Source organism: Hippoglossus stenolepis, chromosome 9 (assembly GCF_022539355.2).
Source record: "Hippoglossus stenolepis isolate QCI-W04-F060 chromosome 9, HSTE1.2, whole genome shotgun sequence".
Lineage (NCBI taxonomy): Eukaryota > Metazoa > Chordata > Actinopteri > Pleuronectiformes > Pleuronectidae > Hippoglossus > Hippoglossus stenolepis.
The window spans coordinates 17,827,780-17,852,027 of record NC_061491.1 but is presented as its reverse complement, the minus strand read 5'-3'; the positions used below and the strand labels follow the sequence as shown (position 1 = coordinate 17,852,027).

The window sequence follows — 24,248 nt, the reverse complement described above, 5'->3', positions numbered from 1 at the left end:
CGTGTTGTTTAGTGCGAAACAGCATGTTGCTTTTTCTTTGCATTATTTTGACTATGTATATTAATTTTCCTATTTTAATTCATAGGACTGGAAACGTGACACTTAGGTCACTATCAACCTTCAGACAGCCGTGTTTTCATTGATTAACTGGAGGCCTATACAGGTCTACTTAGAAATCACTTTGCATAACAACCAGACAATAATGATAATCACATATAAGGACAGCGACTGTGGTGATGAGAATGACAATTAGAGCCTGCAAATTAATGCCCCCTTATAGCTAATCTATGCACATAATCTGCTACCAGATCAATTAAATAACCTTTCGTGCACTATGTGTGAGTGTATTTTTGTTTTCCAGTGTTAACACTGTCCTTGTCAGGACCAGTAGACCTCATGGCAGACATCATTTCTGAGGTCCTGGTTAAGATGAGAGATAAAATTTAAATCGTGGTTAAGTCAAGGTGAAGAGTAAGGTTTTCATTGGCTGTCCACAGTGAATGGAGGTCAGTGCATGCAAGTCCTGATAAGGGTATCATCACAAACCTGTGGGAGTGTGGACAGAGTGAGGACATATTGTGAAGTGTGGACATTTTGGCCTGTCCTCACCTTTACAAAGGTTAGGGGACGATACGTTCAAACATAGAGACATAGAGACCCCTGGGGTTAGGGTTAAGGTGAGTGGACAGAGCCGGGGGTGAGGGTGTGGAATTAAAAAAAGAGAGGAGAAAACAAACTAAAGGGTTCTTATGCAATCTGAATGGGTTAGGGTTAGATTAAGAATTTGGGAAGAGCTAAAGGGATTACGTTATGCAAATTAGGGTCATACTAAGACAGAAGTACAAGGTTGTGTGTGTGTGTGTGATCCAGGTATTTCTCATGTTGTGGGGACCTAAATCTGTTAACACGGTCACATTATGGGGACTTGTCTAGCTTGTGGGTTAGGTTAAGGTTATTAGAGGAGTTAGAGGAGTCGTGCAGCCACGTCCGAAGCACCTGTGCACATCTCTGCACCTGACCCCCCCACCCTGCACCCACCCAGACCTTCCTGCATGAAAGCAGTGCAGGGAGCATCATCACTTCCCTGAGAGCCATCGATGAGGCATCACGATCTGCTTTAACGCTGGTGGGCAGGGACCCGTCCTCCTCATCCTCGGCTCCCATCCCCTCCATCCACCACCACCAGCAGCCGAGCACCATCCACACACAGAGGACAGTGTGGCGAGGACGCAGCGGCCAGTGCGTGACAGCTGAGAGAGAGAGCGAGAGGGAGAGAGAGAGAGAGAGAGAGAGAGAGAGAGAGAGAGAGAGAGAGAGAGAGAGACCCTCCCTGGCACACAGTGTGTCAGTGTGATTTTGGCTGCCGGGGGACTGTGGAGGATTCACGCAGGAACCAGGAGGACCCTCTCTCCTCTTTCCCCCCGTTTCACACCTTTCTCTCCGCCTCCCTTGTCATCCTTGGTCGCGGACGATGGTTTTCTAATCTGCGCCCCCTGCTCCCACCTCAGCATCGGATTTTTACGCTTCACCACCTCCTCCTCCTTGGCTGATTTTTTGGTTGAACCAGGGGGGCTGACTCCCAGCCAACCTGCGGGCCGGGCCGTGCCGGGCTGTTTCAGCGAGCCTTGGTAATTGCTGAAGTTGGCACCCGACGATGAGCGCCTTGAGACCCGGGAGCGGGGCTCTCTCCGCGCCGGGGTGGAGGGGGCCCGGGTCGTGGCGGTTCCTGTGGTGGTGGGTCGCGGCGGTCGAGCTGGCGGTGGGCTCGGGAGACCCGTGGCTGTCCGCGGAGGCATGCCCGTCCTCCTGCTCCTGCAGCAGCACCAGGATCTCCTGCGTGGATCCGGAGCGGGACATCAACGCCTTCCCGGTCCTACAGAGCGAGGCGGAGATGGAGAACATCACCGACATGTGAGTGTCTCCACGGGCATCAGATTCACTAAAACGGAGATAGATGGTCCTCACATATAGTTTCATTAAGGTGGCACTTTACAAATAAAGGAATGTCATCCATCACCCCTCCTCTGGCCGGAGGATGTGGCACACACGGTGCGCAAAGACCCGCTTCTATTGCTCTTTACATTACATCTTTATCTAATGCATGCATTCGATATAAAACCACACACATTCATCCATAAATCCACACATTGATCTGTTCTGCACAGCTTCATGGCTCGTGTGTAGCCTAACATTACATAACAGCCATAATCACATGAGAGACATCTCAACACCAAACAGCAAAAGAGACTGAAATCACTTTATCCTGACAAACGAGACAAAACGCAGTGTGTGTGTGTGTATTTGTGCGTGCATGGTGTGCGTGCACGTGTATGTGGATGGATCTCGCACTCACACTGTCCAAATATTAGCACAGACACTTCCCCAAGATGGCTTTGTATTAGTATATTTAAATGAAGCACAGAAGAGCAGAGAGGAATCGATGCAGAGGAGATTTTTCTAGTGGAGTTGTTTGGCTTGTAGTCTATCTGAAGACTGGACTGTCCTTTATTTGGCTGCTGTGTGAGGGAGACGATCAAAGATGACACGAAAACTGTGCTTTGGAAATGTACAGCAGCCTATCACCCCTCACCACCCCAGCTTTTTCCCTCACATTTCAAGATTCGGCCTGGAAATGAATTGTTTCCTATATGTGTGAGCAATTAAACGGGGGGGGATTAGAGCATTTAACTGCTGCAGCAGTCTGATTCTTGGCAAAGATAAACGGCCTTGTTGATAATGACTTTTGTCAGAGATAAACAGTCTTCATCCGTCGGCCTTGGAAGAGCCTTGGAAGCAGTTCTTTTAAAAAAAAATGAGCCATGCAGCCAGCAGTCTGGTGAGGAAGGAGCATCCATTCACTCAACTGCTCGTCTAATGTAAACAGACAAATTACTGAGGACAGTGCCACGTCTAATTCCAAACGACCTTGCCCAAAAAAAAAGGGGTGAGATATGTTATAATCTCCTACGTCTGTGTGTTAATTGGTTGGACATCCTGATTCAACAGCATCCGTCTGCATGACACAGACTAAATCGCAAAGGATGATATTTCTTTTTCGACTGATGACTTGGTGAGATTTTAATGGGTGTTGGCTGTTTGAAAGACACTGACACAGGAGAAACAGCCCAGGGAGTTGTTTTATGGAGCCTAAAGATCGACAGGAAAACATTTCACCTATTAAAACATCAGAAAATGTGTTATTTATCGTTTTAAAGTACAGATTTATTGTACACAGGAGATCATGTATAAGCTGATGGACATTTGTGGGTGTAGTAAACTTAACTCTTCCCTGTGCGCTGAGACAAAACATGCAGAGAAGAGGTAATCAAATGTAATAAAAACAGAAATGGATATAAAGTGTGAGCATGGTCTTGTGTTTGTGAGAATTCATTTTAAGTGGCTCATTATTAAAAGGCCTTCTCTTGCAAAAGTAAATTTTTTCAAACCAAGTTGTCAATGCTGTTTTTCAAAGGATGGCTTTCATTTGTCAGCGTTGAAGCTGCTGACATTCTGGGTCAGATTCTTTAATTATTGAAAGGCACAGTATCACATTTTATTACTTTTAAAAAATATATATACATATTTTTTCCAGGTTTTGTTTGATAGTGACAGCAGAGACCTGGCAGGAAATGAAGCGGGCAGATTGAGCCGAGCTGATGTGCAACAAAGGTCGGATTTAAAATGGAGATGTTGCGATTACATGGTCTTCGGTGTGGTACAGCATCTTCGACCCCGAGGCCAGCAGGACAGCACCTGGTTGAAACAGCTCTCGTTGTTAGATGTCGTCTTTTCAACGCACACTTCTCGATCTTTTGACTTCCATTGACTAGAATGTGATTATTGTGGTAAAAATTCTGTATATTTGAGAGGACAAACACGTTGTATTAGATGGAATTTGAAGTGATTATCAGTGATGATCTTGGAAATCAATGGATCTAATTAGACTAGTTTTTGTCACCACATGAGAAGTTGTATTTAATGATCCTGTGATTAACCAAACACACAGAGGTGGCTGCAGGACAAAGAGCTCTGCAGGGACTGTCACAGCATGTTCCTTCTGAAGCTTGTTCCCAGCTCACTCTTGAGGATTTGTTTAGCCCCAAAATGTTCAGATATCTGATTCCATATCTGAGAAGTACACGCATTGTATTTCAGAACCTGCTCACACAGTTACACTCATGCACAAGAGGGAGTGGCCGCACGCATATCTCCTGTTGGTCCTTAAAATCCGACAGAGACGAAGCCTGACAGCCTGCTCCTCCTGTGCCACATATATCAGCTGCAGCCCTTAAGCAGTTCATTTTTTAATGCTGAATGCTAATTATATGGCCTAATTATGTCCCTTTGTCTTGTTGAAATGTTTCTGTTTATGCTTGTCCTCGGGTTAACAAATGAGTCTTGTGACACACACACTTGTATCTCCCGACAGTTACATCGCCAACCAGAGCAGCTTCTCCTCCATCAACGACAAAGACCTGCACTACTACAAGAATCTCAGGAACCTGTGAGTCTCCACTGGCTTTTATTACAGAGGGAAACGCTGAATACACAGGAGGGGGTCGGCGGTTCGATCCCCGGCTCCTCCATGTCAAAGTGGCAGTGACACTGAACCTAAATTGTGTGTGTGAAGGACATGTGATAGAAAAACCATGTATCTCAGTGTGTGTCAATGGGTGAATATCTCTTCTAGTGTAAAGTGCTTTGTGTGGTGGCGCATCACAAGCCCTATACACATATACATAATATGTGGCAATATTTAAATGTTTCTATATATATTTAATGGTCAATACAGAGACCAATAGGCATTATTAGAACTAGAACTATATTTTAATACCGTTAATAACAATAGTAATAACAGTACTAACATATATGAGACATATTGATTTACTCTTGTTTTACTAATCGCTCTCCCTCTTTACTTTTTACATGGTCTTTTTCTGCTACTTTAAAATCACACTGTGTTTATCTCTGCAGTGTTTTACTCTGCTTCTCTGTCTCATTTTATTTCTCAATTAAAAAAAAAAAAAAAGAACCGTCCGCAGCATTTTCTTCCAACGCAATAATCTGTTAAGTGGGCACCACCTAATTTCCCAGCCAATATCCCATTTTCTGGACAGATTAGCACAAAGCACGTTACACACTGCAAGTGTCTGCGCTTTTTAACTGCAGCTTGATCCAGTGTGGAGAAAACTCCAAATGCAGGCAGGATGAGGACAACTGTCCACTGTTACACTCTGCGCATTTTGTAATACATGATACCAGTATTTCACAGTTTGAATAATTTGACAGTGATCGTTAGTTACGTGTCACCTTTTTAAACAGCGGAATGAAAATCCTCGCTCAGTCCAAGTCCTTCCAGACATGATCAATCAGTCACAGAACATTGATTAAACTGACTTAAACTGACCTGATCTCACAGCCTCGCCTCTGAGCTCCTGGTTTTGACTGTGCTGAGTAATGTACAGTATACAGTGACGTTAAAGGCACCTGACATATACATGAAACGGTTCCCTATATGGAGACATTTGTGAAAAATATATCTCTAAGATTTGAGTGTAAAAAAACTGCAACAATTGTGACAACAGTGAAAATCTGAATCGTCTGGATCGTCTCCTGTTCTTTGTCAAACATCACTGAAAACTGGATCTTTGGGTTTTTAACCAAACAAGACAGTTTATAATGTGACCGTGATGATCAGAGAAATAATCATTAGTGGCAGCCACATTGATTTGATTTTGGTGGAACGGTTTGTTAGAATGTTGCTTTAATGGCACAGCAGATAAACTGATCATTGGTTTCTCTCCATGCGAACAACACGCTCTCAGTTTCTTTCAGCTATTTACACAACACAGAACTATACGCTCATATGCAGTCTCCTCAGATCATATTGCTCAAAGGCCAAGGAATATTCCATTCCATATATGTCCCTTGGAATAAAATGACATAGTCTATTTTCTTTACACTTCTACTAAATTACTTACAAAGATATTAGATGTTTATAAAAAATATTTTCAGCCATTTATCATGATTGTTTTAAGGGATAAAGCTTTTCACAGACCCCCTGCCAGCGTGCCACGGTCCCCTGAGGGTCCGCAGTCCCACATTTGAGAACCACTGATAAAGCTAATACATAATATCTGTGCCCTTCAAACCCTTTTCACATTTTCGTCCTCTGTTTTTGCTTTTGTACTTTAAATGAAAAGGATCACCCTTTCTAAAAAGAAGTGCTTCATAAAACATTTATAAGTTGTGAGTAATATTCATAAATAATCTGTTCATGTTTTATTAATGATAAAATTTGGGTTGCCAGGTTGTGAAAAAAATCCTTTTTTTCTGTTATATCCTCCTCAAGGATGACTTGTTAGAAAAAAATGTGTTTTCTTCAGACGTCATGGAGCTGATCTGAATTTATGTCTTTGCTTGTTGTATTTTATTGCAACTATCGTTCAGGAAGATATTGATGAGACTGTTATGCAAACATTTTTCAGAACGGTGACCAACAGCAAGCTCACATATGTATCGAAGCTGGCTTTCCAAAACAACATCAAGTTGCAGTACCTGTAAGTAAAAACACATCCCATGCTTTCATAATATATAGAATACCTCGTGTTTTCTATTGATGTAACAGCTGTGCAGCCATTATTTATCTCTTTCCGAGAGCCATTTGTTTCAAATTATTAAAATGCACTTATCTTTTAAATCCCTTACTTGTTTTGAATTCATAAATTTATTGCATTACTCTTTGTGAATGAATAATTGGTTACACAACACATTAAGATCAATACAGATAGTATATAGAGAGTAAAATAATCAGAAATAAATGGTCAAACTCAAACATAATTTAAGTTTGATGATTATTACACTGATATAATGCACCACTTTAAGGTTAATTGTCACTGGAGGAGAAAAACTTTTAATGAGAAGAAATACTGCAGGCTTTTCCGTGCATGTAGTCATGTACTGTCAGTTGTTGCAACACTAACCCAACTTTTTCTCTTGTATTTCAAATCCAACGTCATTCCCTGATTTTCTGATTTTCTGATTTCAAGGAATCTGAAAGATAACAACCTGTCATCCCTGTCCTGGAGAATATTCAAACACCTCAACATGTCTTATCTGTGAGTTCAGCCTTCACGATCAATCTCTCTCTCTGTGTCCTGGTTTCTGATGTGATGATTTGAAGCTTTTAGTTGGGTTTGCCTCTGCCTGCACCCTTGGATTTTTAGATTCAGATTGAGGCAGCGGGATAGAGATAAGCTGAAGTGACAGTAAACCACCAGGGCACAATGTGATTGGCTATGGCCTCGATGAAGGAAACTATATCTATCCTTTACTCAGTCTACCATCTCTGTCATGAGGCAATAACAGAGAGATTGAAATTAGTGGAACATTTTTTTTTTTTATATTAATATAATTTTTGGTCATATCGTCCTTGTAGAACATTTAGAGAGTTTGGACATTCTTTCAAATGGTTCAGTTCTGCTCACAAGCATAAACCAGAATGTCAGAATTATCAGCATTCAGGTAAATACTCTTATTTGCCTTCTTGCTAAGATGAGAAGATGAATGCCATTCTCATATCTCTCTGTTAAATATAAAGCCAAGAGACCATTGGCCTAGCTAAAAGCACGAAGACTGGGGGGGGGGGACAGTTGCCCTGACTCCATCCAAAGGCAACGAAACAAGCTTACCAGCACAAGACTTGTTAAATCTGTACCAAAACCAAAGTGTAAAAATGTCAAGTTGTTGTTTTAAGGGGTGTTATGTGCTGGACAGTGTCTTTTCCGAGGGCACTGACTCTCTCTCGAGTATCCGCTGGTTGCTTGGCAGCCTCGGGGTAACAACAACACTCCAGGATGTTAACCTCGACCAGCCAAGTAATAGTTATAGGCACAAAAAACACTGACATGAGTTCTATACCCCAGGGTTTTGTTTGGATTCAAAATCGAGAGACAACATCTTAACTGGTGCGCTTCAGAAGTGCGGATTTTGATACCGCTGTTAAACCCCCTCCCCAGGTCTTTATGCTAAGCTGCTCGTGGCTGTAGCTTCATATTTAACAGTCATGCATAACAGTGGTATCAGTCTTCTTTCCACTGTGGGCAGGAAAGAAAATTAGCTTATTTTACATAGTGTGAAGTGTTTTTATTGCACTTAAACATATTGTGCTGGCAGTTGCCACATAGAGACCATTAAGTTTTTACTGACCCCGCGAGTCATTGTTCTTGACTTTGTGTGTGTGTGTGTGTGTGTGTGTGTGTGTGTGTGTGTGTGTGTGTGTGTGTGTGTGTGTGTGTGTGTGTGTGTGTGTGTGTGTGTGTGTGTGTGTGTGTGTGTGTAGGATCCTGTCGGGGAACCCTCTGCACTGCTCCTGTGAAAACATGTGGATCAAGCTGTGGTTAGGGGAGGAAGCAGACACTCAGGACCTACGCTGCATTGAGGAAGGAGGAGAACGCAAGCTGCTGTCCAGTCTGACGCTGCCTAACTGTGGTGAGGACACACACACACACACACACGCACACACATGCACACGCACTGAAGCTGGAGAAGACATTTGAAGGTGTAGCAGAGTGGAAAGCAATAAAGCACCGGGTGGAAAACTGTAATTTGTCTTCTAGAGAAACTGTTCCATTCACATTTGTTTGAGTGTTCATGTGTACCAAAGTTTGTGTGTGTGTGTGTGTTTATGCATAAATGTGTATGTATTTAGGTGCAGGGATTATACTTTTACTGCAAGACAAGTGTTCTGTCAGTCCATAGGGTGGTGCGGGGGATGATTGACTGTAGAAAGAGACATTTGCTATTAAAACCTACGAGAATACATGTGCAGAGATCATAGTTCATGCATTGAGAACAGCAAAGCAGTAATCACTAATATTAATGTTCCCACTGACAATTGAATTTCCACAGTGTGCATACTGGGCTTATTCTGCACAGCTCTGCTTAGCTTGTGTGTTGTAATTCCCAGAGGCTCAGTGCAGTGCAAAAAGAACTGCAGCATCTCACACATGAACAAAAAAACAAATGACCAAAGGAATTAACTCATTTTGTATTCTATGTGGGATGTTTGTCAATGACAAGATTAAAAAAAGTCAGAAAAGGTACCCCTCAAAAAACATGACACCATTAAGCGTGCTGCCTGGCCTGGAGTTAGCTCCTCTTTCAGGGGGAGGCGGAGGGAGGGGAGGGAGGCGGAGGGAGGCGGAGGGAGGCGGAGGGAGGGGAGGGCCCTCTCTCTTACCTTGTCAAGGTAAAGCTCGGTGAGCCTTACTTGTGCAAGCTTTCTAAATGCACTTTTAAGATTTGTGGAGTGTTTCCCCTTGAGAAATGTTCCGCACATTTTATCACCTTCCACTACAAGACACTTGCTCTTATCTAAGACATATTCATCATGTATTCAAAGTAATCCCTAATGGGACCTGGGCGCTTTGTGCCAACTGTCACTGCTGCCATGATGCCAGCTGTGGTCGGACTGGCAACACATCACCGACCGTGCGGAGCTTCTTGTGTCCACGATGGTGCTGCCAGCCGATGTAAAACGGATACAGCTAAAAAAGAAATTGTACGATTTCATATCCACTCAAAATACTAGTATTACGTGGGAATTGATATAAGTTATAGTTTGGCAAACAACTAATACAGTTTCATTTACATACCGTTTTTTAATAGCCTTGTTTTGTTATTTCAGTAAAATTTGTACATCTATAGTTTGGGTTATTTCATTAACAATAATAACAGTTATGCACACAGAGCCCTGCTTTAATGGAGGGTTACAAAATATAGTTTGATTTCTGCTGAGAGTCACTGAAAGGCCACAGACACTGAGGAGTCTGACGTTGTCTGTGTCCTGAAGGGATTTTACTCATATGATGCATAGATTAGCTGCTAGACAGAGGACAGAGGGATGTGTGACATATTGAGTAGTGTGTGTGTGTGTGTGTGTGTGTGTGTGTGTGTGTGTGTGTGTGTGTGTGTGTGTGTGTGTGTGTGTGTGTGTGTGTGTGTGTGTGTGTGTGTGTGTGTGTGTGTGTGGCATGACAGGTTGCGTCGCCTTATAGACTGGTCTCAGTCATCTGAGACGTTTGCTTGTACCTGCAGAAAAGGTCATTGTGCAGGACATTATAGAAGCAGAAAGATGTAACACGAAGAGGAAACGTGTGATTGAACTCACAGATGACAACAGAGAGTCTCAGAAGATGCTGAGTGGAGAAAATTCCCTGCATGCATCTCAGTAAAATGAAGTGTTATAAAGACCATCTGCACCCTGTCGTATAACACCGGTGACCTGCTGCCACACAGCGGATTTCATTTCCTCTTTCTCTGAATCATTGTTTATCAGTTGACCAGGAAATAATTGTTCCAGGATTTACAGAAAGCTGAACCACTATACTAACCTGCAACAGATATAATGACATTACTGTAAGAATGGAAGGCATTTTATAAATATTTAATTGAAATAGATTGAGAAAGAAATATTGTTCTGAACTGTGCTGACCAATCCACAGCTCAGTCTTTTTGTGTGAAGAGATGTTCCACAGTGCAAAGACATGCAGATCGGGGGGTAGGTTAATCAGGGACTCTAAATTGCCCGTAGGTTTGAAGGTGAGAATGAATGGTTGTGTGTCTCTGTATAGCCCCTTTCCCCTTGTCATACACCGGTGTCCGAGTTGCACCCCCCCCTTCGTCCAATATCAGCTGGGATTGGCTCCAGTCGTCCCCCGTGGTATAGAGAATGGGGAATTGGAGAATGGTTTTAATCTGCAAAGAAACAATATTTAGCATTCCCCAGAAAATACTTTGAAACTTAAAACTTCCATATTCTTCAAAGAGTTCCTGTCAAAGCGTCACCGTGTAGCACCAGTCTGACCAGCGAGCTTGCTGCCTCTCCACTTCAGACTTCCACAGACCACAAACCTTTTATGCACTTGCTTAAGAGAGTCTCTATCAAGCCTGGATGCATAAATGTCAGCGGTTAATTGATGTTTTATTCTTACCTTCTTTACTGCATATTGCATCTCCTGCATACATTTTTAATGAATCTATCTATTTTGGACGCTCTGCTATTAATAAACAGGGTCAGATTACAGCTTGACCTGTCTGTGAAAGTCTGAGTCCGTGCTGCGGAAAAATGTGTCCGAACACAGCCTGGATTTTTCTTTTGGTTTTCACGAGCACAGATCTGACGAGATGGACAATCAGTTTTAATATAGAGCTTGACCCAAGTAAACAAACCAAACTGGATTGTTCCATCCGTTCTTCAAATAAGTGCAGTCAAATCTAGTTTGTTCTTGTAAAGTGACATAAAACACCCACTTCATGTTTGATTTAAATTCATAAAAGACACAATAAAAGGAGTCAGAAAAGCTTTATGGGCCTTAATAGAAATGAAATCTAATTTCTGTCGCTAATAGGACAGAACATTTCTCTGCTGTTGACAGCCCAAATCATTTAGCCAGAAAATAGCTCTGGGCAGTTGGGACGCACAGGACACAAACAATAAGTTAGGCTGCAGGAAGCTAAGAATGTCATTGATAACTCCTATTGATCTGTCCCCTCTGCCTCCCCTCCACGGGGCCAGGTTATTTTGGGCATTAGCACAGTTCCAGCAGGGTCCGTGGAGAGGTGGTCAGGGGACCCCCTGGTAGTGTGACATATGAGGAGGAGGACATGGTGGGGCAGGGGTGCCAAATAATGCCCCAGGGTTAACAAAGATACTTCAAAAGACCTCTCAGTCTGGCCAGGCTGCAGGCCTCTGTCTGTTTCTCTCTCTCTCTCTCTGGCTGTGCCTCCTCTTTATTACTCATTTTCCATCTGTCTGTGTCTTTCACGTGTGCGACTGCTCCTCTGTCTGTATGGCTGAACATTTCTGAGTGACATATGAGGGAGGCACAAAGGAGCGGAAGTACCCAGCGATGCCCTCGGGCTGATACTGAGCTCCCGGGCCACCCACATATGTCTCTCTCTCTCTGTGGACTGTTTACTGCTGCAGCTCCAGTCGAAAAAAAAAAAAAAGGGCTGGCACACACAGACGGTTCCCACTGCTGACAGATAGAAAACTCAACTAAAAAGTGCTGCTCTGATGCCACTGCAGTCCCATGCCTGTGCAACATGGAGAAAAACATAGTGAATCACTCAGCAGAAATGTAGGGGACGGAACAGCTGCAGGTGTAAAAAACAAACCCAGTTGTGAAGAGGAGGATGAAAACAATAAAATACCTGATACAAACCCATAAACTCTCCACTTGTTTTAATCCCCTCTAATGACTCTCCCTTAACGTGTATGATTACTTGAGCTTACAAAGGCCAGGAAGTCACACTCACTACACTTCAAGCTTTTGTGGGTAAAAGTAGCTGCTAAATGCTCCGAGAGGGATAAATGTGAATCGTTGAAAGCAGCTGTCCTGAGAGAAGGTGCTTCTCTCGTTCATGTGCTGTGGAGACGGCAGCAGATGGATCACCAGGTCTCTCCTGGTCACAACACAGTACTGCAGCACTCTGTCTTCATCTGTCTCCCCCTCTTTTCAGTTCATTTGTTGAATGTCTGTCTATTAGGCTCCTCTGCCCTTTGTCATCCCCCCTTTTCTGTCTGTATATTCGTGTAGCTTTTTCCTCCCTCCGTCTCTGATCTGGAGTCAGTACCAGCTGACATTAGGTGAGAGGCAGGGTACACTTTAGATCATCAGTCCATCACAGGGCCACCATACAGAGACAAACAACCATTCATACTCGCATTGACACCTTCAGGCATTGCAGAGTCTCCAATTAAACTTCTTCCAATCTGCATGTCTTTGGACTGTGAGAGGAAAGCGTAGTATCTGGAGAAAACCCACGCAGACATGGGGTAAAACATGCAAACTCCACAAAGAAAGGCTGTGTCCGAAGCCGGGATTCGAACCACTGACCTGTGAGGCGGCAGTGCTAACCACTGCTCCACCATGCCTTCTCCAGTCCTAATCAATTAAATTAAAATAAACAACAGGAGTGATTATGCTTAACTTAAAACCATAAAATCAGTGGAGAGCATGTTCCTCCCCTAAGGTCCAACCGTCCTCTTTATGAAATCACATTTAAATTCACTAGATCCATTTTCTATTTGGATCTGCTCCAAATTACACCCGCTCATAAAAATCAGTCCCCTAAACATGATTTTTTTTCATCAACCTATTTTGCTATGTTTAAAGAAAGAGAAAAAAAAGTGTGCACTTCAAAATTTTATAAAAAGTCATATTTATTATTAGTATTGTTATCGTTTAGTTTAGTAAGTGACTATTTTTTAAAGACTGTACTGAGAAGACGGGCACTTCAGGGGCAAATCAGATTTTAGGCTTGTGCCCCATGGCCCCGTCCCTGGATCCACGCCTGCCTAACGTGGTGTTAATTTGAACCATAATAGTTCAGAAATTAAATAATCTATAATGGATTTCAAAGATGCTCAGTGGTTCCCAGCCCCCTTTATCTTCCTCCCGTTTCGTATTGTATTGACAGGCGTCACTGCGTTCAAACATTAGAACAATGGAGAGGAAAACTCAGGGACAGATTTGTGTTTGTGTGACTCATTTGCTTCTCTCCTGTTGTCGTATTGGACAAAGATTTTTTCCCACCTCTCGTGACAAATCCTGACTCTTGGTGGAAATGTATAATATAGACATAATATATGTGAACACCTCTTTAAACACCACAATGGCCGTGCCTATTGTTGCCTGTCACAGGAGCAACAATGACACCTCCAGCAGCGACACTGGAGTATGCTGTGGCGTATTGTGCCGAGGTTTCAATCCAGAGAGCAGTGGATGTTTTTTTCCTTTTTAGAAACGGGCTGTGAGCAGCTTTTCGGCGCCCATCTGTGGTACGTGCTCCTGGTGAATGGAGGCAATCTGGAATTAAGGAGCGTCAGGAACTGGTTTATGTTCTAATGACACGTAATCTTCACATATTCTTCGAGGTTTTATAAGGTGACGTTTACAGGGTTACAATTTAGCCCAATCCTCCACCTTTTTTTTTTAAATGCTTGAAATCTTAAAATAGATTAAAATAAGTATTAATTATTATAACATTTTTGAAAATACAAATAAGCTGCTGATGGTGAGCCCCACAAAAACCAAACGAACAGACAGGGTAACCTGATAGCTGATCATATCACATGGGCTCATGCGACATGAGCAGCAGGTGCCAGGTTTAATTTCCAGCCGAATGAACCATTTACTATGCCTCTCTCCTCTCTCATAGCATTTCCAAGGCCTCTTCTTCACTGTGTCTGTTCATATTTAGGCACAAATGGCAAAAAAACTAAACTAATAAACAAAAGAAAAATAAATGAATAATAAAATAAATTGACATTTATTGGCTGAAATGAGGTTAGACATTCAAATGAAGCAATTACCATTACTTTCCATTCCATCCCATATTGTTTGTATAGCGTCTAAAAATCTATAAACAGATTCAACGTGTGAATGTACATGTATAGGCGAGGGACAAGACTTCTGGTCAAACAGTATTGCTGCTTGTGTTTTGAGTAGAGAAATGTTCTCGTGTTCCTAGTTCGACTGTAGAGACAGGGACATTACAATACTGGAGAGAGAAACCCAACAGTTCCCACAATGAGCAGGCACTTGGCGAGAAATCTGAAATAAACTAATTAGCCCCAAGTACCTGTTGTAATGACCCTGGCTGACTACAACGAGTTTTACAGTCTAAATCTAAACTAAACTACCAAGTCTAAACTGAAAGACTAGTCAATTTAACTCCATCTCATATTTTGGTTGTACAAGTGCATCATTTTCAATTATCCCATGTAAAACAGTTCATACGGCCTAACCAGGACTGACTGGAAGAATGAATGAAATGAGGGGGGAACATACTTTTTTATTTCATGAGTTGTTTCTCACATAAATCACCCCCACCTCACCCTTCTATGGAGCTACATGGAAGCTGGAGTAAAAGCCGGCGTTGGCCTTTCAGTACAAATCTAGAGTGACACTTAAACCCAGGAGGCCCCGGGGCCAGGTTCTCTTTTTGAAGTGACTGTTTCTTGTTGGAAATTCAATCGATTGACTATAAAAGGGCACAAAAGGATCAGAAAGACACTTAAAAAGACGACAACGGCAATCAAAGTAATGACAATGAGATGCAAAGCAACTAAAAAAGACCCTAAAATGATGATAAAGAGCCACAAAATACCTACAAAAAGACACAAAATCATGTAAAATGAGGAGCAACTACACAGTATCCACAAAGATTGTTGGAGGGGCTTTTACATGTCTGTGCCTACAGGGCTCCATGAATCCCAATCAATCCATATCCTTTAGAGATCTACATAAACAGAGCAAGAGAAGAAGAGAGAATAGACAAGTACCAGATTATGAAATTGATTGTGGAAAATAGAAGTTCAAGAGCAAACCATATAAGACAGTCATTGTTTTAGATGGATCAGTTTACCTGAGCTCAGTCGCTGTCATTAGTTCCTCCATCGTAAGATTTACCATATTTGGTATGGATGAATGAATGTAAATTATTTCAGATCCATGAATTATTCCCTGGTGAACTGGTAAAAATTTCAAAAACGCAAACTTGGAGGAAGTGAAAATAAATTCAATGAGTGCTTTCTTGGCTCATCTCACTACCCAAGTTTGGTGGAAATGCATTTTTTGTTTTACTAGTTTTTGTGTAATTCTGCTGACAAACAACCAAACCAACCAAACAACCTAACAACAAACAATTACACCCTTTGGAGATAGTACTCAGACATTTCTATCTTCTGTCAGTTCTAGTATACGTGAAATCAGCTACTGAGCCACATCGACTGCGTTTTTGTTAAGTCAAACTTGATCAGATGATAAGATGCGATCTTTACTGAGCATTCCCCGTCTCTCTTGCCCCTGTTTTTTTCAAGCTCTATTTTCTCCCGACATTTTTGGACAGTTAATACAGTTAGATCCTCTGATTGTAGTATTTGTATTTCAAATGAAGACAGACACTTTCAGGTGGGGTAATTTTACCAGTTTATTTCAACCCCTGTAGGCTTTGTGTGTGTGTGTGTGTGTGTGTGTGTGTGTGTGTGTGTGTGTGTGTGTGTGTGTGTGTGTGTGTGTGTGTGTGTGTGTGTGTGTGTGTGTGTGGGTGTGTGTGCGGATGGCTGTAGTGGCAGAGGAAAACTGATTTACTGAGAGTCTGTTAAGATATGTGGCTCTGATATGGCAGCTGGCCGGCCATCGCTGAAACGACTGTTTTTTAGTGCGTCTTGCAGTGATTGAGAGGGTTGCCGTAGTGATAAGTGGGTTGCCCTGGTGATAAGCATTCTGCCGATGGACAGGACAGGTTGGGAGAGGAGGGGAGAAGGGGAAGGGAGAGGGTTCGATAAGAAATCTGTCCAGTTTTATCTGCAGTAGCTGTTGACACCTGTGTCTTCGCTTCTCCTGGTTTTTGTTCCCATTGCTCTCACCGTTATATCATTTTACTCTTTCCATCTGTCCTTTTTTTTGTATGATCTGGACTTCTTCATTTTATCATCTCTTTTCTTCTTCTCTGCTTTATTCTCTCATCATTTTTGTTCCCCTTCCCCGCTGGTCCTCTTCTCTTCTCTTCTGTTCTTCCTCCTTTCTTCACCGATGATGTTATTAGACAGGGGGACAAGGGTGGCAAGACTCTGATTGAGTCTGATTGGTCATACTCAGGTCACCTCCTGGTCAGCATTGCATTGTGCGCGCACACACACACACACACACACACACACACACACACACACACAGTGTCTAGTGTCACCAGAGTCTTTGCTTTGACAGAGGCTTCAGACTCTGTCCAATCAATTTAGTACTTGCTCTGCTGAAGACATGCACTAGTAATCAGTGTAACCATCACTGTGTTTGAACTCTGCCTCTTTGTCTGACTGTTTGATTGGAGTGACTGTGCTTAAATGCAAGTGTGTTACTGTGTGTATGTGTGTTGGAGAGAGATTGAGTTTGAGGTCTCTCTTTGTGTGCATTTCTTTTCACTCGGTGGTAGTGGGTGTGTGTGTGTGTTCCTGCTCTTCCACTCTTATTGTCGAGGTTGTTACGTGCCTTGTGTTTTAACTGAAAGGACGAGAGTCGGCCATGAATCCTAAGTTTGCTTTCCTCCCCAACCCCCTCTCTCAATCCATCACTATATCCTCGTCTCTCTGTCTTCCTCATCCTCTTCCTCTTCGTCCCCACTCCCTGGTTGTATGTAGAGGTACCCATGGCAACCCTGAGTCCAGGCAAAGTGACAGTAATGGAGGGGGAGAACGTGCTGCTGTCCTGTACGACCTCCGGCGTGCCTTCACCTGAGCTGATATGGAACATGACAGTGGTCACCAGCTATATGGTAAGACTACACATGCACGTGCATGAAAATCCAGACTATGGTCCGGACCATGGTTCAAGTCATTTTCTTTGTGACATTGTTGACATTTGATCTGGTTAGTTTTGGATCCACATTGAACTAAAACAAATAGTATACTAAGTGATTATAGGAAATACTTGATAACTGATTAATTGTCTCTGTCCTTTTTCAATTTAAGAGATTTGCCAGTTTCAACTTTTCAAAAGCTGAAGTTTTTATCATATACACACAGTTGCCAGTTTATTCGGTAAACCTGGCTAAAACTAGTACAGCCTCATACAACAGCCCTTCAATAAATCCTGTATCCTGAAGGTTATAAGGTTCAGGAGTTGTTGAAGGGAATGTTTAGGGTGCTGTACTTTGAGGTTCTGTTGAATTTTATTTCACTTCCAGGTGTTTCTACTGTCTCCTCATTTGTATAAATACAGTGGACCAACAGGAGTCTCTGTGAAACGCTTCATGCTTATATGTAGGTTGTGTTTACACACTCAGATCGAGACATCGGGCCAGAGTTCAGGGCTGCGACTGTCCAACCTGTCGTCGCTGGATCACAACAGAAAGATCAGCTGCACGGCTGAGAACATTGTCGGAGAGAAGGAGTCCTCTGTGCTGCTGGATATACTTTGTAGGTTGACCCGGTGGCACAGTGCCCTAGTTGTATGTCGATGAATGTGTCAAAGCGTGTCTCTGTGTAGTAAAACAGAGAATCAAAAGCTGGAGAAGACGACTGTTCTTCTCATGTTTTAATCAGAGCTTTTGCATGCTGTTTTTTTCCTCTGGATTTCTCCCTTGCTTTATCTTGTTTTCTGTCTTCTGTCTTTCTCGGTTTGTGCTGTAATCTCTCCATTCTCTCCACTTCCTTCAGTTCCTCCCAAAATCAATAAGCTGGGGGATGCAATCCCAGACCATCACTGGTGCATCCCCTTCAGTGTGGCAGGTACGAGACCAATAATCCTTTCATTGTACTTTGCTGTTGTTTTCCTGTGATTTGACAAGGTCCGTCCCTAGATCTCACCAAATGTATTAATCACAGTAATGACTACATACACAAAGAATACTGACTAATGAAATCCGAGTTTTTATTTAGTCTCATCTTAAAACTTTTCCAGGAAACCCAGAGCCGCAGTTACAATGGTTTCTGGATGACAGGGCGGTGATGGAGGACCTCTACATAATGACCATGATCCATGACATCACAGAGCGGGAGTACCACGGCTGCCTGCAGCTGGACAGCCCTACACACCTCTACAACGGGAAGTACAGGCTGTTGGCTATAAATAAATATGGGTCAGACGAGAGGGAGGTGGAGGCCCACTTCATGCACGAGCCCTGGGATGGTGAGGACTTTTCACATTGTTTTGATCAAGACCAGCTACATGCAGCATTAAATCTATTTCTTTTTAAATCAATATTTAACTTTAATCAAAAAGTACAGAACTTGAAATCATTGATGACAGAAAATTAATTAGCAGCTGTTTTTATTATCAGTTGAATCATTCTCAGGCAACATTCAAAGTATAGACTTCTCAGATGTGTGGATTTGCTTCTTCCTTTCTCGCACCTCATTGTTGACCCTCTGACTGTGACCTTGTCACTGTCTAACATTTCTATTTAGTAAATGTGAAGCGCTTTTATCTGTGTCTGAAGACTTTCACTTTTATAGATTTTTAAAGCGGCATGATGTTATTTCACATCTTCAATATGAACACAGAATTTATATATTTCCAAGATGTTCATATGTTAATTATGAAAGGTTAGTTGGTGGCATGAAAGCTGAAACGGGATTCCATATTGGCAAATTATTGCCATTATTGTTAGTTATCAGATGGACTGCTTTTTTATGAAAAGGAAGAAAGTCAGTTGTGTGCTGGTTAAAACCATGAATAGGCAAACATTTGGAGTATCTGCACATTGGAATAAAGTATCTAAATCGAAAAAATATAAGTATATATAAGACATAGCTGATCAAACTCACCATCAGCAGACTGAGAGGTAAAAGTAAAAGACAAACACTTCTAATTTCTAATATTTCTATAGAGCTTTAATCTACTGTGCAGGTACAATCTATGTGATATTTGACTAAAGGGAACGTTTTGATCAGATTTTATCTCTCTTTCTTTCTTTCTTGTCATGATGTGCAGGGACTGAGAAGGAGCCATATTATTATGGTGCGTAAAATAACTTTTCATAACTACAATTTTTTTTAAATCGAACACGTCAGATTTAGTGTCAGTGTTTTTTCGAGACATATGTTTTAGAATGTTTAACATCTCATCAGTCTGTTGTGTCTGTGTCATCAGTATGTTTTTGTGAGGAGCATGTCAAGAATTTACTGTTGAATTCTTTTTATATGTTTAAAACCAATTTTTTCTTGTGTCTTTCTCCAAAACCTTCTCCTTCCTGCAGAAGTAACCACAGGTACTGGCCTTAACTGTGTCTTGTATTTATTCACTCCTAATCACAAGCATCACTGTTGTGTTTAACATAGTTATATTGATATTGACTAAAACCTGCCATAGTTACTGTTGCAATGCCTGTCAAATGTTCATATATCCAGGGAACATAAACAGTTTATCTCAATAACGGTGGCAGATTTACTATCAAACTCTTATTGATTATTGAAACAATGGGTCCATGATTGTCTTGAATACTGCAGCCTTGCTCTGCCTGGTTACAGTTACTAAGCTATGATTGTACAATTGCTGAAAATACCATAAAATACAAATACACTTTGCACTTACTTCACCGGCTGAGCAAGCTATTCAATATTACCAAAAGCAGATGACCAATGAATTATATATTATGCATATATTACACGAGTAGAACACTGACCTTCACTTGATCACACATCACTCCTTCAGTGGCTCTTCTCCTCTAATCGTCCCTCTCTCTCTCTTTCTCTCTCTCTCCCACACCTGCATAGAAGAGCCCCCTTTAGATCCACCTGAGGACAGAGTCGCTGTAAGTCCCGTCTCACTAGTGATTGCCTCTGTCAGTTGTTGACTTTGTCTGTCTGAAGTTACTGAATGAACACAACATAAAGATGCAGCAGTCGGCTACTTTAGAAAATCTGCCTCTCTTGGACAGAGATGCAAATACAGCTTGTGGCTTATAGCTTATGATTTCTGGTGTGTGGATTTTGGCTGTGGGAAGGTTCTGTAGGTTTCTAACTCCGCTTCTTCATGGTGCAGGTGTACGTGGTGGTGGGCATCGCCGCTGTAGCCTTCACTGGCTTCCTCCTCATGCTGGTTATTCTCAAGTTCGGAGGAAACTCCAAGTTTGGCATCAAAGGTAAGAATCCAGATTTTTATCTTAACGGCCTTCACCTTGTAGAAGAAGAGAACTTCAGGACGAATGCTGAATGATTGTCATTGATGTTTGGATGTGTAGATCAAAGTCTCACATGGATAGATTCATGGATACAATTTAAACACAATCAAAAGATTGGGCCCCAAACAACAAAATCAGAAACTGGAACCTGATATCACACCAGAACAGACACAAGTTTAAACACAGGGAAAAAATAAACTTTATTGATAGTCTTTATCTGCTGATAAACTATAAAGCTGCTCACTTATAATCACTTGAGCAACACTTCTGTAACATGATGCAGATTTTTAATCGACTATTTTACCTTTTTGATGGCGTATTCTGATACATATTATAAAAACTACAAATTGCACCTTTAACTTCATTATGTAAAATACATGTTCACTTCCTTGACAAACGTTTGCTGATGTATTTTTTCTAATTGTTGCTGGAGTGACCTTCACTTTTAGCCTTGAGCATATATATTAACATTGTCCTCATGATGGTTATTTAAGATCAGCAGTTGATCATCTTGAGGCTAAAATCTGAGTCCAGATAAGAAAAGCTTTGTGTGTGATGTTCAGATTATTCCAGGACTTGATTGGGTTATTCAGACCGCCACGTATCCATGAATCCATCCAGTTCAGGTGGAGACAGCTGCTGTGTGACGGAGGTTAATTTGGTCTCTGTACTGCTGGTGAATAACACGCATGTCGACTTAACCGAGCTGCTCTCGTCTTTTACATGTTGACGTGTAACTACTGTGGTCGTCATTACTGAAACGACCCCACCCACCCCCACCCAACACACACACACACACACACACACACGCACACACACACACAAAAACACACACACACACACACACACACACACACACACACACACACACACACACACACACACACACACACGCACACACACACACACAGCATTCATCTCGTTTGCCCCAGTTTTCAACACATAGTGTGACTTCTGCCATAGCTACAGTGTAACTAATCTTATTTAGCCTTTTAATTGATTTAACTGACTCACTAGAACAGATTTGTGTTTTGCTTGTTTTGACACGTAGCTGATCATTTCTCATTCTTTGTGAACTAACGATAACCCTTCTGACCTACACTCTGTACATACAGTACATAACCGTGTTCATGCAATTTTTTTGGGGGGAATATAGATGTATTCAATGTGCAGCCAAAGAACTGTGAGCTGACAGACTTTTGTATAATTTCCACTGGCTTATTTTTCATGTTGAAAAAAAATTTCTGTGTGACAATTCATATGATGGGTACTTTCCATTCAGTTCACTTTAGTTTGGTTGAAAGGGAATAATAATGTATTCTTGATAAGTAATAAGTAACTCAAAATTCAACCTTCTGGGGAAGTCATATCGTGCCGTTTAAAGATACAGTTGTTTCAGGAATAAATAACTTCCCTTGGCACCGTTTGAGAAATTAGCATTTGATGCAGTGAATGTCCACATTTGATATTCAAATGACCAAAGAAAAAAGTGAATGCAAATGTCGACACAAACTCAATAAATGTGTGTTTGCAAGAGTGTGTGTATATTTATGTGTGTGACACTAGGTCGCATCACTGAGGTGCAGTGTTTTGGCAGTGATTGATTCATGGCCCCTCAGAGACGAGGAGTGAAAGACAGATGCAGCAGCTAGTATATTCATTTTGTTGTGAGGACCATTTTGAGCATCATGGAGTGAGGACATTTGGCCGTTCCTCACTCTGGGCTGTTTGAGGGTCAAGACTTGCCTTTAGGGTTCAGGTTAGAAATGGGTTTAGGTTAGGGTTAGGTATATAAGTAACTGCATAACCTCCTAACTGGTGATGAGGAATCTTGCCATCATTGTGAGTTCCCAACACACGACTGACTGGAGATGGGGTAATCACAAACTACACGATCTTGCAACAGGAGAAAACCCTAACTGGTGCCCAAACTGCGTTTAATCATGAAAACACGCCAGAAGAGGCACATTGCATCTGGTGATCCTCCTGCTCTTCTGTGTCATTCATCTCACAGAATGAGCTGGAAGAGGTGAAACGCTCCAGTGGACATCATACTTATTAAGAATAGAGAGCGGCTCAGACTGGATTTTTTTTGTTCAAACCCGTCCAAGCCCGAGAGAAAACTAATTGAGCCTGACCTGAACCTGAAGCTGCACTGACTTTGTGTTACCCTTTACCTCACGCACATGTTTATTGCTTGATTTCCGCTAAAATCAAGGGGAACCTCACCGCTACATGTACCTTCACCCTATCCTTACGGTAAGGGGCAAGTAAATGCATTATGTCCTCACTAAAGTAGAGGTACAAGAATGCGTGTGTGTCTTCTTTCTCTATTGGAGGTGAGTGAGGTTGCGCTAAAGAAAATTATTTATGTATATATATGTATGTTTCCTTGTCTCCCCACTCTTGCACATGTATGCACCTCCGTAGTCTTCCTCCTCCACTCTTTCCACTGACAACTTCTCTCCCCATGCTTCACATACATCCAGATGTATGTGCCCTGCAGCGTGTTGACACTGGGGCGAGTGTGTTGAGAGATACTGAGACCCAGTGGTATCAGTGTGAACGGCAGAGTTAGAGGAAAAGTTGGAGGGCTGCGAGTTAACCCGAGCGGCAACAGTTATAATACCAGCTGTTTGCCTCTAACGTCTGCATATATGCAACACCGGACCAATGACCAAAGTCCATCTGAACAGAAATGTAACCGCAGATGGCAGCACGCTATCAGTGCTAATCTAAACCGAGCAGCACTTTGTCATGACAACACTTGTTTTCTAAATCATAAACATCCCTACAGACACACACACACACACACACACACACACACACACACACACACACACACGATCACAGGAAGTGCTGATGGTGAGGATAGACTTGTGTGCAGAAAGTGTGAAGAGAGCGCGTCAGGCCTTCTGCCATATTGGTCAGGTGTGCATGAGAGAGTCAGCCGTATACAGATGCTGCAATTCAACTCTATCTGACAATTGAGTCAAAAGATGTAGCTCATGCTTTACATTATTTATACTGACCCCCACCCCCCCTCATCAATAACACATGGGCAGCGTTTGGTACAGGTTCCCTCTACCACCACTATCTCCTCGCTGATTCTTGTCACACAAATATAGGATGGCTATTATATACACTGCTTGCAGTTGTGTGTGACCTTGGGTTGGCACAAGTTGGTAAATAAATGGAATTAAATGTAAGATAATAGTCACATTTTAGTTTTTGGCAGACCAAAGGGCAAGGCGTGGTGAATCTAAATGAAAACAGGCTTACAGTCTAGGTGGCAGACAGGCAAACTATAAAGATCCAAACTAGAAAAAAATCCCCAAAAAGCAGAAGAATAAACCAGGAAACAGTGGGAAGCAAAACTGAAGCGCAAAGAATATCCAGGGATGTGGACCAACAAACCGATAGAGGAGAGTGGGGAGCTCAGAGACTGTAAACACAAAGGAGGGGGAGCAATAGGACATAGGTGCAGCCAATCACAAAGGAGGGAAACTATAAACAAAGACAGGTAGTAAAGTAAGAGATGTTTCAAAGTAAAACAGGAAACA

General features: G+C 42.1%; 1 protein-coding gene across 5 annotated transcripts in view; it reads left to right on the top strand.

The window, feature by feature from the left end:
• The first annotated feature begins 1,137 nt into the window (after positions 1 to 1,137).
• The window catches only part of ntrk2a (neurotrophic tyrosine kinase, receptor, type 2a), an 82,443-nt gene continuing 59,332 nt past the window's right edge, over positions 1,138 to 24,248 (top strand). The window contains exons 1-13 of one of the 5 annotated variants that reach the window (XM_035165492.2): positions 1,138 to 1,911; positions 4,430 to 4,504; positions 6,489 to 6,560; positions 7,050 to 7,118; positions 8,342 to 8,490; positions 17,204 to 17,337; positions 17,848 to 17,980; positions 18,221 to 18,292; positions 18,465 to 18,692; positions 19,497 to 19,523; positions 19,762 to 19,773; positions 20,279 to 20,316; positions 20,547 to 20,646. In XM_035165492.2, the coding sequence (XP_035021383.1) occupies positions 1,655 to 1,911; positions 4,430 to 4,504; positions 6,489 to 6,560; positions 7,050 to 7,118; positions 8,342 to 8,490; positions 17,204 to 17,337; positions 17,848 to 17,980; positions 18,221 to 18,292; positions 18,465 to 18,692; positions 19,497 to 19,523; positions 19,762 to 19,773; positions 20,279 to 20,316; positions 20,547 to 20,646 (1,366 nt within the window). In that variant the 5' untranslated portion in view covers positions 1,138 to 1,654. The remainder of the gene's footprint in view (positions 1,912 to 4,429; positions 4,505 to 6,488; positions 6,561 to 7,049; positions 7,119 to 8,341; positions 8,491 to 17,203; positions 17,338 to 17,847; positions 17,981 to 18,220; positions 18,293 to 18,464; positions 18,693 to 19,496; positions 19,524 to 19,761; positions 19,774 to 20,278; positions 20,317 to 20,546; positions 20,647 to 24,248) is intronic. The other 4 variants (XM_035165491.2, XM_035165490.2, XM_035165494.2 and 1 more) reach the window with 4 other exon arrangements.